Genomic DNA, 14333 nt, shown 5'->3' on the forward strand with positions numbered 1-14333 from the left:
AGAGAACAAACCCAGACACAATCTGTGAAAGGCCACTCACTGTGGGTGCATCAGTTTGCACACAGTGCTTCTACAACTAAGCTTAAAGGTACTTTTGGTCAGAAATCATATGGTGATAAAAACCCAACACATTGGTACAAATCGGTGGTATGCATATCTTCAGAAATTACTCTGTGCAAGAAAAACAACTTTTAGACGAGTGTTAAATGGACATGATACTCTCAAACATCCCCTCTAGTCTTTATATAGATCGTCTGGATTACCACAAATGACAAACCGAATCGGGCTCTCTTAACAACGCATATAGCATCTGGCACAAAGCAGCTGGTTGATTACAGGGCATGTGTTCTGTAGACAACATCTGGAGTCAGCACACGCAGTCTCATGCTCACACCACAAAAAGTTAGCTATAGTTTTATCAGGGACATCAGATCTTTGTTTTTCTGTAACTCTGCGTGAACAGAACAGCCAGGCTGCCAAGGCTGTGAGATAATGTTTCTCCTCCCTCAGTCACCCCTGCAGTCAGTTCCCTGCCAGAACCCAAATCCAGTTCCACTTCCATTCCTGAAATTCCACAACTGGTTCTCTGTGGCCAACCTCCCCCTGAACTCCATCTCCATCCATCTATCCATCCCTCCCTCCTCCATCCTCCATTCAGACCAAACAGCCAGCTCACAAAGCCTCTCTGTAGGCTGGGAGCCGCATTGCTGACCTCGTCATATAATCACTCCAGCTAGAAAAGGTGTTGACAGACATGAGACACATTTGAAAATCCTTGCAAAATTCAAACCAACCAAAAAAAATAGAAATGTGGTTTTAGGACTCAAGCACCTTTTATTTCCCCTTTCTGCTCCTTCAAGCAGCAAAGTCAGACCTTGTGTCCGAATTCCCAGCTTAACCCCTAACTACTAAAAAACGATATAGTGAGGCACTATGTAGTGCCCTGAATTTTAAAAGCAATTTGGACACCATGCTCACTACTTTTTTTCTTTTTTCTTTTAAATGCCGGATATGACGTCATTGATTTCAAAAAGTTAAAATCGAATTAATATGAGCTTTTGTGATGATAATTTATGAGTCCACTGTCTTCTGAAGATAAAAACCCTGATGATTCAAAAAAAAACAAAACATTTAAATACATTTTCTTTGCAAAACTGGTTAAGACGCAAAGCATTGTGGTCTTTATTCGCTGATCTAGTGAGCATCGATGCACACTGGTTTTTCGCAGAGACTTCTGGGAAATTTGTAGGGCACTCGATTTAGGAATTGTAGATTCGGACGGCACTACAAAATGGCGAACGCCCAATATAGTGCACTATATAGGGGTTAGGGTGGGAATTTGGACACAACCATATTCTTAAGGGAAGTGAAGCAGAGCTTCCAAAACTGGACTTCCATAGATTTCCTTAAACATTTCACAGTTTTTCTATTTATCTTTTATCCAGTCTTCAGAAGATTAGTTTATAGCCAGGTTTCCATTTTATTGGACACAACCCCACCATGTTCACTGAACATGACAGATTAAAAAAAAGAAAAAAGATGAAATGCTTCAGGAAGCATGGAGGACTGTTGTTTAGGACCGGCAATAAAAGTCTGTTAAAAAAACAACAAGAGAATTTCAAAATTGTGTTATGACTCTTCCATAGCATAACTTGAATTATTTCTGCTTTATTTATAGAGCTGAAAAACTCACAATTTTTGTCATGTATTTGTGTGCAGATGAACAGACAAGTGGGAAACAAAGAAAAACATTATTTTATTTTTTTAATAAAGGGACAATGGATAAAAAAAACAAGAGAAACACTGTAAATACGTAGGATGATAGCCTTGGCTAATTTTCATCCTCTGTCCCATGCTGACCATGGCCATTCACATCACCTTTAAAGCCCAACTCCAACCATCTTTTGATCTATTTTCAAATCGTTAATTATAATTATAACATTTTGAGCCAAAATCAAACACCCTGTCATTTTCTAAGACGTACTTTCTGCTGAGCGACAGTAGTTTATTAGAAATTTACGTCTGAGTTGTGGGCAGAACTGTTGGTGTGACCAAACGGAGAAAGCCTGGTGTTCATTCCCCGTTTCCCATCATTCTCTTCTGTAAGCTTGCAGCTATATATCAGAGCTATCCAGCTTTAAAGTTTTGAGCTAGATGCCAATTCTGACGAGAAAAATAAAGACGTTCATGAATCTAGTCGTCAACAAGTGGATGCATGCATCAGAATGGAGCGGAGCAGGGGGCTTGTGGCCCACCGTTGTAGGTCCTGCGTCACAAATACGAGCTTTTTCAATGGCATTTTTCGTCTGCTCCTGATTCACAACAGTTTGAATAAAGAAATACTAAGAAATGCAACTTTAAGTTTAATTTTCTTTATATGCGTCCTCAATCACGAGAAGAATGCTAAATGTTAAAAACTATTTTTGTTGGAGTGGGTATTTCAAGTCCTGATTATGGCTCTAACGTTGCTTGACATTTTTGCTGCACTGTTAATGTTAGGTTGGGGGTGTGAGGGGCTGTAGACTTGCAGGAGCGTGTGTAAACAGAGAGCTCTCACCACTCAGAGGTGAATTTCTAATGAACTCCCACACAGGTTTTTTGATTTTGGCTGAAAACAGTTTAATGATAATTAGACGGACCATTTGTTTTTTGGGCTCAGATTTGGTCCCCAAAGTGATAAAGCAGGAACAGAAGAACCAACGAGTTCTTGTGGAGGTTCTTGTGGATCCGACATAGAGGATGTGACACACATGGCCTCTTTGGTTCCACAAAGAGCTGCTTGGTTCTTTGTGACAGAAGAGCGCTCTGTGGGCCAAAACCAACATCCCTTCATTTCCCTGCATTCACACACACAACCAAACGCTTTACTGTTCTGATACATATGCATTATCCCATGAAAACATAGGACTGCCTGGACCTGCATGAAGCCACATGCACACTCAGAAGGAGTGACTGCCTCTGCCTGCAAACGCACTTCCTGTGAATCAAGCACACATGCACATAATATTTACTAAACTGGGCATTTCCTCCCCTGGGTGGTTCAATTTTAGCACAAGACTTTATTCTTTTTCTGGTCTCTATTTTCTTTTCCTCAGCTCTTCATTTGAGCTTTCTAGGATTGTCTAAAAATCAAGGCGAATTAAATGAAAACAAGTTAAAGATTTACTCAGTCAGGGTCTCCAAAAACGATTTCAGAGCCAAACAGTTTTTATAGTCCGTCAACTGTTATAGACTTTGCTATAAATGTTTCAGAAATGAAACTCCAAATGAGTTTCAGGCACAGACACGAGGAAGGTGCACGGCTCCTCCTCATCCGTTGATGAGCTCATGCTCGGAACGAGATTTTGGGGAGTTTGGAGTCACGTTCCTCCGCCCCAGCACAGCTTTAAAACAACAAGTGGTGCTCGTGGGAGCCAGGGCAAAGGAAAACACATCAGCCGGAGGCTGAATGAGGGAATCGGAGCGTCAGCAGGCTCTGAAAACTAGGAGACAGGTCAAACGGCAACACGCCATCACGCTGGCTGAAAAGGAGTGCGGCGGCGGAACCTTGAGGCGCAACGTCTTTGAAAATACTCTTTTAAATATCTAAGCATCTTCATCTGCTACCAAAACTACTTGTATCCTCAATAAACTATTTAAAAAATGGACCAAAAAAGAACATTATAAAAACAAGACAAATCACCACAAATAAGTCCGAACTACTTTGTCCAGATTTCACATTATTACACAATCATCCTGACCGTCATGGAGTGAATACACAAACCCACTCTGATCCTCTTTTGATCTCTATTAACCCTTGTGCTATCTTAGGTGACCCCCCCCTTACATTGACGTGTTCTCCCTACCATGACAAAGGTGGATAAAGGTGGAAAGATTTCATGTAATCCATGGACACCAGTGAAGATCACAAATCATTGAAGAAAAAAGGTTCAGAGCACTGTCTAGTGGGTCTAGATCAGTGTTTTTCAACCAGTGTGCCGTGGGAGATGGTCAAGTGTGCGGTGGGAAATTGCCATCATTAACTGATCTAAAAACATTTCCCATCTCCAGGATATCAGCTTTTTTTGTTCATCCAAACAGGCCCTGATAAAACGTAGTTTTATCAGGGCCTGTAGTAGTTAGGAATATAAAAGATCATAAAATTATTTTTTCTTTGTGTTTATTTGATTCTATTAAAGACATTCTGATAAGAATGACGGTACCGTGATTTAGCTGCTCCTAAAGCTGTTTGTGGAAAAGTCCCGCCCCTTTAACTGTCTCCGCCAATCATTCTTGAAGGCTTAATCACATGTCATCAGTCTGACCAATCAGAAGTGGTTAAAGTCTTCATTTCGTTGTTCCAATTTAGCTCAAAAAGTCGCTCAGTTCTTCCAAAAATACCAGCTAAAGCTCGTCTTTAGCGGTGTAGCTTTCCACAGAATCCGGTGTCGGACCGTGGAACAAGTGAACAAAACAATGAAGCTCAGAGAAGCTAGTCTTTCTGCCCTTTTACGGCAGTTATCACACTACATCTCCCATGATGCATTGGGTTAAAGGGACAGCGCCTCAACTGAGAACTTAAAGCAACAGTATTTAGGTAACAATAAAAAAGCTTTTTCAATCCATGTTGGCGTGGAGCATGCCCCTCCCTTCTTCCCCCCGATGGGATGCAGAGCAGGAAGCAGCGGATTTTCTAAGCTCTTTTTCAAACTGCATTTTTTTCATCTGCTCCTGATTCACAACGATTTGAATAAAGAAATACTGAGCTTAATTTTCATCACCCGTGTTCTCCATCATCATAAAAATGTTACAAGAACATGTTAAAAACGCCAAAAACGTCCCTTTCATCCGAATGGGTCTTTAATATGGACTTCTAGTGTTTTCGTATTTATTCATTTAGATCAGCAGTTTCCCTTCAATGCCCAAAAGGTACAAGTCTCAGTTTACTCGGACAAAGCTAAAGTATGTTTTATTCTGATGCTAAAAATAAAGGTATGTTGCCAAAATTGCTACACTACTTTTTTCTCTTCCTGATGAATCTTTATGTTCTGCTTATCTTTTTTGTTCTTTACATGCATCTAAACTGCAGATGAAACTCAGTAAAGTCAATGTTTATTGGGACTGAACTCCTGCACCAAAGCTTTCCATTTAGCGATGAAATGTGGAGAAAAAAAAACTATTTATGAAGCACTTTTACATCACTTTCCAAATCCCGCTCTTTTCGCCCGCTCCAAGACGCATTCGTGCAAGTTTTTCTGCCGAGCTTACTTTAGAAGCGTAATTGGCGGGTGTTTAGGTCAACGCCATCATGTAGCAGAGCCATGTGGTCCAACGGTCGTTTACCTCAGCGCCCTAATCTGCATCCCTCGGGAGCAGCTTCACGTCGAGGCCACAGAGCAATTTGGGCAGCAGCAGGCAGCTGCTGTGCCCCCACCAGAAAAACATCCCAGCTCTCCTCCTCCTCGACTTCTGAAGATTCACTATGCTGCCAAATCTTCCCTGAGGTAACTTGGCAAACAGTTTAGCACCACACATAATGGGGCGTAAGTGCTTTGGACCAACCTTATCTGCCGTGAGTTCCCGGATCTTGATGATCTGGACTCTAAATTTCAGAAGCAGCGTCTCCAAAACCATGCACTTCTCCTTCCAGTCCTCCTGGCTCATGGACTCCTCCCCTTCCGCCATGTTGCCTTGGTGTTTGAAAAAGCACACAAACACAACCATAAAACTAGGATCACGACTGTTTTTACCCATTCATTCATATCTCCGTCGGTATTTGCCCCCCCCCCCCCCCCCCCCGGGACGTACTTCACAGTAAAATCCAACAAACGTCCCTTTTTAAGCCGTTTAAAAATTCCACACGACGGGCGATGTTGTGCAGAAACAGACAGACGCAGTCACAGCACAGGAGGTCTGCTGTTCAGCAGATGTCTCGCCCCCAGCGAGCTCCTGAAGTGCTCCAGGGCTGAGTTCAGCTGAAGCACTGAGGGCTGCTTTGCTTGGCCAAAGACCGCCGCTGTTCCCAAACACGCAGACACCCTCTCTATTGTTATTTATTTTTGGATTCCAGGGATATCTTCAAAAACAACACAGAGAGCAGCGGACAGACAGGCATCACTGGTAGAGAGATGAAGACGAAGACAACCTCTCATTACCAGCAGGGCCTCGTCTCAAACACATGTGGAGGTGGATCATCAAGTGTTCTGGTTCTGGTGCTTGTTTACTGTGGTAAACAAGGAGGACAGCAGCAGAGAAATGAACTCTGACACCAGCAAAACATCAGCAACTATGCAGAGAGGTGTTGATGTAAAAACACCAGTCTGCAACCTGCAACACTCAAAGAGCCATTCTGGTGGATTTCTCCCTAGCAGAAGTCTAACTTTGCTCTTTAAAAAAAAGGGATACTGATCTGTATTTATGTCATTGTTACTATTATAATAACTATAAATACAATCTAAAGAGAAAATACACGTTTTTGTAGAATATGAAATAGTTAACTTCCCGTGACTTTGTTTCAAAATAAAAGAAACCCTGTGTCACATATGATCATGTCAATGCAGAAAATGTGCTAGTAGAAAAAAAGAGAACCGTTTCTTTTACTGTTTGCAGTGCAGAAATATGTAAATCTAAAAAAATACATTAAATCATAGCTAATTATGTATAAGCTTTATATTTATTAACTATACGTTGCCCTAAAAATCCTTTAGTTTGTTTAAAAAAAGAAAATCTGCCTTATAATCTGGTGCGCCTTAACATGTACATGTTGATGGTGCACAAAATGATTTAGTTCAACTTGTGATACAAAGTGCTCTTCAGCTGTTTGTGAAGAGTTAACTTTACTCTGTTTTGACATTATTACTTACTTACTTTTTTACATTACAGTTTCTCCTTTATATTCAATCTTTTTCTTTGACCACAATAGAGAAGTAAAGGAGCTCCAGAGCTGCAGGTTACAAACCGCTGCTGTGAACTTTGCCAGAAGACTTCAGCTTTTTTCCATCATGACTTGGAATTTTTAACAATGATGTAGGTAAGAAAAAAAACTCATTTAAAAATGTCTGTTATAGAGTTACATTGTAATTTATAAACTAGCAAATTTGTTTTATTCAATTCAGAGATTGTTTTATTATAGTCACAGGTTTCCTTAACTTAGGAAAACAACAATAAGTGTAAAAAATTCTAAGTGTTACCTCAGTCTATGAACTTCTTTGTTGGTTTTCGCCTCATTTCTAAAAGGAAGTGTCATTAAATTAAAGAATTATGGCTTTAAAAAAAATGTCCCAGCTTTTTAAAGCGGCCCAGCGAGGCCTTGAACGCAACACGAGTATCCAGGGAAAGCCAGAATACTTTCTAGAAAAAAAGAAATTCCATTAGTTGTGATGGGCACTTCCTGTTAAAAAGTCAGCGCCCCGTTTCACCACGAAGCGGCTAAATTTGCTGAAATATTATTCAAATAAACAGTTGGCTTTTTTCTTTTTTCAAAGTAATACAACAAACTTTTTTCTTCTTCTTACCTGATATACAACTGCCTCTTTAATGAGTCTTCACGTCATCTCGTATCGAGCCGTCGCGATTTTGACGTTAAATATGAGCAGAAAGATGCTGTTGACTAGTAAAAAACGGTAATTTTCTGTCTATCCCTCAGCTTTTTATTTCAGCTCAGCTAAAGTTGGGGATAGGATAAACTATTTTCAAGGCGGGGCTTCATGGGATCTGACCAATCATATATTTAAAAGGCGTTTCTTCTCACTGAATGGTCGTGGTTTGGGTTTGATTGACAGGTGTCTTCTCCAATAGAATTCCGGAGCGCAACTTTACAAACACCAGGAAGTGACGTGTAACCCGTTTCAGCTCAGACTAAAGGTGCGTCAAGTTATTTTGGAGGATGAAAGACATTAATGTTTAAATTTCACGTTTACAGCACAGTTATTTAAATAAATACGATTTTTTTAAATCACAAAGTTAATTAAAGCACATTTCTAATGAAAAACCACCCCAAGTTTCTGCATTAGTTTGGTAGATACCGTTAAAAATATCTTATTCTGAAAATTCTACCGGAAACAAAAAACCGTATCCGTTTTTTCGCAAAGCACAGGAGGAAACCACATGCTGACTGGAGTGAACATATAAACGAAATTTGTTATTGCACCTTTGCTAAGCTCTCCTGGTAATTAAACCGTTTTAAAACCGCCTTTTGTTGGATTTGACTTATGTCCCTGACGCACTGTCGGTTTCATGCAGCTAGCTAATGTTAGAAACGTCAGGACTTTGACCAAAGTCTTATTGAACGTTAGTGGTACAGCCAGGCAGCTGCGGCACAACAGCTGATTTACTCTTCTTTACTGAATTTGAAGCATTGATTGGAGAAGACCATGGTGGTGAAGAAGAAGGCTGCCAAAGTGGAGGCTGCAGTGTTGGATGAGGAGAAGCTAAACAGGCTTATAGGTAAGAAGGTTTGGGAGAATTATTATGAATGAAAAATGTCATCTCTTGAAAGAGGAATTGTAAATAAATGTGAACATTTTTCTTTATAGCATCTCTCTGTATCAGTGGAGGAGATGAGGAGGCGGGACAGGTCGCCCAGAGCCTGCAGTCCTTCCTGCAGCTTACAGATCCAGTGCAGCAGGTCCAGCTCATTAAAAAGGTGGGTCCACTGACTCACAGAGGAGTGTTTACCAAACACAAGCCAAGCATGTTAACATTCCCGCTGAATCAGACAGGGTCCCAGTTGGAGGTGCTGACAGAGGAGCATTCTGATGGCATTCTGGATGCTTGTCTTCACACACTATCAGTGGTCTACACCACCCTGCAGGCCAAGAACCCGCTGCGGCGTGCTATTGCCAGGTACAGACAATACAAACATGGCCGTGAGGATCCTGTGCATGTCTAAATGAGTCTATGGACAGACGTAGCTCACACACTTGGATTCACATCATGTCTGTGTCGTCAGTGTTTTAGGTTCAGTACCTGAGTGGCTTCAGGAGCGGGCCAACGACAGTTTGTGCGGCTGTTTGTCTGATTGTATGAACAGGTCGTCTTCAGACCGATATCCACAGATTGTTGACATCATCGCTACTTGTCTGGATGGTTTCCCTCTTGGTAAGATTTTTTTTCTATCTCTTTGCTGATTGTTATGGAAACTGGGGGAGGGGGACACACACTTTGAAAGACCCACTCCAATGAAAGTGGTGTTTTAAATATGTTTTTGTGGCATTTATCTGATGATGGAGGACGTATATAAAGAAAATTAATCGAGCATTTTCGAGTTTTTTTGTTTTGTTTTTTTACAAATTGTGAGTCAGGAGCAGACAAAAAAATGCAGGTCAAAAAAAGAGCATATTTGTGATGTAGAAAATACGCTGGGTGGGCATCAATTCTCCCTGCTCTGCTCCATTCTGATGCATCCTCTTACAGACCAATAGATTCATGCGCGTCTTGTTTTCCTCGTCTGAGCTGGATTCTGGATTTCTTGGGAACTAAACTGTACGGCTGGATGGCTCCAATACTGTCCGCCATTTTTGTTGCACCTGTAATGTTAGGCTGGGGGTGGAGGGGGCTGTAAGCTAGCGGGAGAGCGTGTTAACGGATAGTTCCCAAATATGGGTGGCAGGGAGGGGTTGCTCTGCACCAATGTTCATATCTGCAACTCATTGGTGAATTTTCTAATGAACTACTGCCGCTCTATGACCTACAAACCAAGTTTTTTTTTTGTATTTTGGCTAAAAACAGCATAATCATAATCCAAAGACCGCAGGTCAAAAGATGACTAGAGTGGGACTTTAGCATTTCATTTACCATGAAAAACAACATTTTTTATTCTACTTTTCTAGGTGAGAAGTGCATCAACAAGCTTTTACCTGAAGGTTTGTTTCCACCTTAGTTTGAAACGCTCATGAATCAGGTATGTCAGGTTGTGATTGTTCACATTTATTTTATAGTGCTGAAGTTTCTCCACAAGGTTTTGGAAGATCACCCTCGGCGAAACAGGTACAGAAATTCCTTCTCTGATGCTGCATTCACACCGGACACGATTCGCCCGTCAGGGGCATCAAGTCTCAATGTTGAGGTGCAGACCCCCCCGGCTTCAGGCGGCCACTTTCAATGGAAAGTCTATGCAAACGTATTAAACGAGTTTGTAGTGTCCTTTTCAAAAATGATCACGAAGGAGAAACTAATAATTGCGGATTAATAAGAGACCAAGACGGACATTTATCGGAAAAGAACTGTGAAAACACAAAGCCTGGAGCGCTAATGAACAGGAAAAACAGATAAGAAGAAGAATCCCCCTCCCTGCCGCTACCTGCGTGTCTGGCACTGACCTGGTGTGAACACCCCCATCTGGACGCCTGTTCGTGACACCGCATATAGCAGTGTTTTTCAACACACTAGTGTGCCGTGGGAGATGGTCAGGTGTGGGAAATTGCCCTCATTAACTGATCTAAAAACATTTACCATCTCCAGGATATCAGCTCTGTGTTCATCCAAACAGGCCCTGATAAAAGACTGAGTAGTTAGGAATATGAAAGATTGTAAAATACTTTTTTCTTTGTGTTTATTTGATTCTATTAAAGACATTTTGATAAGAATGACGATACCGCGATTTAGCCGTAGCTTCCGACATTTTTGGAAAAGTCCCGCCCCTTTAACTGTCTCCACCAATCATTCTTGGAGGCTTAATCACACGTCATCAGTCTGACCAATCAGAAGTGGTTAAAGTCTTCATTTCTTGTTCCAGTTCTGCTCATGAAGTCTCTCAGTTCCAACAAAAATACCAGCTAAAGCTCGTCTTTAGCGGTGTAGCTTTCCACAGAATCTAGTGTCAGACCGTGGAACAAGTGAAGAAAACCATGAAGCTCAGAGACTCTAGTCTGTCTGCGTTCGGCGACTGTTGGCACTACATCTCCCATGATGCATTGGGTTAAAGTAACAGCGTCTCAGTGCACAATGAACCTTTGTTGTTAAACGTCTTGAAATAACAACGAACACACATCTAACAGTTTTTAAATCTTCTAACTTAACTTTTATTACATCTTTTAGAAAAAACAGCTGCAACTTCCAGCTTTTTCTGCCACAATTATCACAAAAATGCACGTGAGATTGCAGAGGGTCTGTAGATCAATACAGACTATGAGTTTCTCCTTTTTTATTTTTATTTTTGGATGCTGGTGTGCCGCGGGATTTTTGTCAAGTTAAAGTGTGCCGTGGCTCAAAAACGGTTGAAAAACACTGGCATATAGCATGTTCTTGAATGCACCTCAGTGTGTGTGCACCTTCAAGTCAATTTACAGACATCACCTGAGGTTTTGTGGCACGATTTGGGCACCGCGCCGGACGCCCAAATTGCGCTGCGTCAATCAGGGACCCAGTTTTGGTCATGTGACGTTTTCAGTGAGTCAATCAAAGGGTAGAAAGATAAATCCAGTTATGCTGCTGGATGCTGGAGACTTCCATCCATTTTCTCTACCCGCTGGGGCCGGAGGCTATCGTCCTGTCCAGAGTGGATCCCGCCCAACAGAAACGGGGACACTAGGGGGGGTCGTCTGCCCGCAGACGGAGAGCGGGTGCCGTCATAGCGGCCGGGATCGCTACAGCTCCACAGGCTTATGATGTTTATCTTTTTTTGAATCAGACAATAATAGATGATGAGACTCTGAAGGATCGGTGAACCCAGATGTGCTGCCGGCGCCTCTGTAGAACTTTCCAAACATATAAACCAAAGCTTCTCGCTCCACATCATCCATGTTTTCCATGATGAGACAGCAAGTGAAGCCCAGGAAAACGTTGACGGTTGCTCCGCGGCCACGGCATGGAGCAGTACATTTGAATTGTGTCCGGTGTGAACATTCCACACCCAGACCTGGAATAATGCATGTGCTGTCAACACAACTTGACTGTTTTTTGTAAGAGCAAATGAGTTTTTTTTTTTTTTACTTTTTTTGTGTGCAGTCATGGTGTTAAAGTTTAAATTGAACTAATTACATGTTAGTTTTACACAACAGGTGTCATTTATTTAAGAAAACTTCAATATTTTTTGTTGTTTTAATGGAAATGGATCACTGTAAAGTTTTGCTACACTCTGAAAGGAAATTATAGTAAACAAAACAACTGGAGAAACAGTAACAGACCATCAGAAGACTGAAAAATGTAGATCCCTCTTACAGAGAAGTCGCAAAAAAAGCCAACGTTCCGGAAGAACTCTCTCTTTGAGCATCAAAGCTGACTCTGACAGGAAGAGGTCTGGCAGACCCAGAGAATAACCCCAACCACAGGACCATTGTCTGACAGGGAACATCTGCATGATAGGCGGCTCACAGGACAACAGCTTCAGGCGACAACTTTGGTCTGCAGGATCTACTGGAAGAGGTGCATCGAAAAAGACGACAGAATCAAAGATTTTCAGGTCACAGAAGTTACAACTGCAGACTGGATTTAGATGTTATGGATCCGTGAATACAAATGTGAAATCTTTGTGTCATTGCGCAAAATACGTGTCAAAATGGCGAAAGGATGACTCCACAGTGTGTGACATCAATAGTCAAGCATGGAAGAGGAAGTTTAGTGGATGCAGAATTGTTACTTGTTCAGAGTTGGTCCTCCTGAACCAGAACCACCGCAGCGTTCTGCCGCGTCATGCAGTTCTCCGTGTTTTGAACCCGGTCGGTCAGCAGCTCCTCCTACAACCAGAGAGGAACCCAGAACTTCCTTGAAAATACGGAGACTGTGTGGACTCGAACCCCATGGATCTGCTTTAGGGTGGCCAGAATGCTGTAACAGTTGGTAATCTATAAAAGATGGAGGCTTTCATGAACGTTTAGATCCAAACATGTCTTTTTGTAACTCCAGCTGCTTATTTTTAACCTTCTTTGACTTTCAGAGTGAAACAAAACATCCCAGTGAACAGTTTCCCATAAAACCCTGGTGATCCTGATGGCTTTTGACCTGTTGTGTGTGTCTCTGCTGCCCCCTGCTGCTCTGCCAGCGGTCTTGCAGGCCGTCACATTGCTCAGGCCCAGCTCATGCAGTCCTGCCTTTCTGCGGTGAAGACCTCCATGCAGGTGCTTCAGAGATCTCAGGACACCTTGAGCTCTGCTCTGCAGGCGGGACAGGATGACGGCGGGCTGGAGGACACGCTCTGCAGCCTGCTGGGCTGCTACATCCACATCCTCACTGATGGTGGGAAGCAATGAGCATTGGAGCTGAAGCTTAAGACAGACAGTCGAGCTTTTCTCTGAGTGTTCCTGAATGTTTGGGTGGAAGTCTGTGTCAGGACTGATATTTTGATTCTTCTCTCCTTCAGAGGAGTTCATTCAGTCCGTCCAGAGTACAGCTGGGATGGCGGTGGTGTTGCTGCTCAGGTCTGTCATGGGGGCTGGAGAAAAAGTTTCTGGTGTGGTGAGTTTATGTACTATAATTTATTTATAAAGACTCTTAAAAAACCCCATAAAGAAACAAACTTCTTTTCCAGAAGAAAATGCAGGGTTGAATGCTTTAATGCTGAATGAAAAGGAAACTTAAAGGGGAATAATTGGCACAAAAAAAGAGAAAGAAATGGTTAAAGTTGACCATAAATAAAGTGAAAACAGCACAATAACAAAAAAAAGATATTTTTGTGAAAAATGCCAGTGTCGGGTCTCGACCAGCGAGCTTCTTCACCAAGGATTCCTCATGTATTTCAATGGAAGCAAAAATCCTGGAATGTCTTGAAAAGTTCAAGGATATGAAGGACTAAAAGTCATCGCTGGAAAAGCTGAAAGAGCTCAACATTTAAGTAGTTAAATTTTTAAAATAGCTGAAAAGTTCGTAGGAGTTAAGCAGCAAAAAATGGCGGAAGATACTATAATAAAGAAAGAGAAACAGGAAAAGAATGGCAAATAGTGACATTAAATGAAAGAAAAAAGTAGCATTTGTCATCAGTGCTTTTTGTCTGCTGCAGCTACTGTTTCTGTGAGAAGAGTCTTCTCACTGATGCAGGATCTCCTGTCTTATAACAGATGTTCAGTATTGTGCTTCACTGTCGCCTCTACATGGTCGTCTATTGCTCTTTGTGTCAAAAGGCCACAGAGAGAATTTACTGCAGGCCGTCTGGCTGTACTGGAATCATTTGGGCTGATCTTAATGATCTGAAGTCTCTGGTCTTGATTTTTTTTTTATTGATGATTGTGAATGAGCATTTCATAGACTGCTGAATTAAACAAAAGAACAGTTTTCAGCAGAGAGTTAAAAAGAGGAACAAAGTTTGTCTTGAAAGCAGATCATTCTAGTGTTTTTAGGGGGGGTTTCCTCTGTGGTGTCTTGGTCCTCTCTGAGTTGTGACTTCATTTATGATTGGTATAATCCAATTCAGTGCAGATTAT

At 41.7% G+C, this 14333-nt stretch overlaps 2 protein-coding genes across 7 annotated transcripts in view; one reads left to right on the forward strand and one right to left on the reverse strand.

The window, feature by feature from the left end:
- plekhh2 (pleckstrin homology, MyTH4 and FERM domain containing H2) overlaps positions 1–7657 on the reverse strand; it is a 43378-nt gene extending 35721 nt beyond the window's left edge. For 4 of the 5 annotated variants that reach the window (XM_023963175.1, XM_023963174.1, XM_023963172.1 and 1 more), the window contains exons 1-2: positions 7494–7656; positions 5542–5669 (exon numbers count right to left, since the gene is read on the reverse strand). In XM_023963175.1, the coding sequence (XP_023818943.1) occupies positions 5542–5664 (123 nt within the window). In that variant the 5' untranslated portion in view covers positions 5665–5669; positions 7494–7656. Of the gene's footprint in view, positions 1–5541; positions 5670–7493 lie in introns of all 5 variants that reach the window. The other variant, XM_023963173.1, reaches the window with a different exon arrangement.
- Positions 7658–8036: 379 nt separating this feature from the next.
- thada (THADA, armadillo repeat containing) overlaps positions 8037–14333 on the forward strand; it is a 127618-nt gene continuing 121321 nt past the window's right edge. For both annotated transcript variants that reach the window (XM_023963169.1, XM_023963170.1), the window contains exons 1-9: positions 8037–8146; positions 8334–8424; positions 8514–8623; positions 8696–8823; positions 8930–9078; positions 9810–9842; positions 9918–9966; positions 12959–13152; positions 13277–13371. In XM_023963169.1, coding sequence (XP_023818937.1) covers positions 8352–8424; positions 8514–8623; positions 8696–8823; positions 8930–9078; positions 9810–9842; positions 9918–9966; positions 12959–13152; positions 13277–13371 — 831 coding nt within the window. In that variant the 5' untranslated portion in view covers positions 8037–8146; positions 8334–8351. The remainder of the gene's footprint in view (positions 8147–8333; positions 8425–8513; positions 8624–8695; positions 8824–8929; positions 9079–9809; positions 9843–9917; positions 9967–12958; positions 13153–13276; positions 13372–14333) is intronic.

This window comes from Oryzias latipes, chromosome 15 (assembly GCF_002234675.1).
Source record: "Oryzias latipes chromosome 15, ASM223467v1".
Lineage (NCBI taxonomy): Eukaryota > Metazoa > Chordata > Actinopteri > Beloniformes > Adrianichthyidae > Oryzias > Oryzias latipes.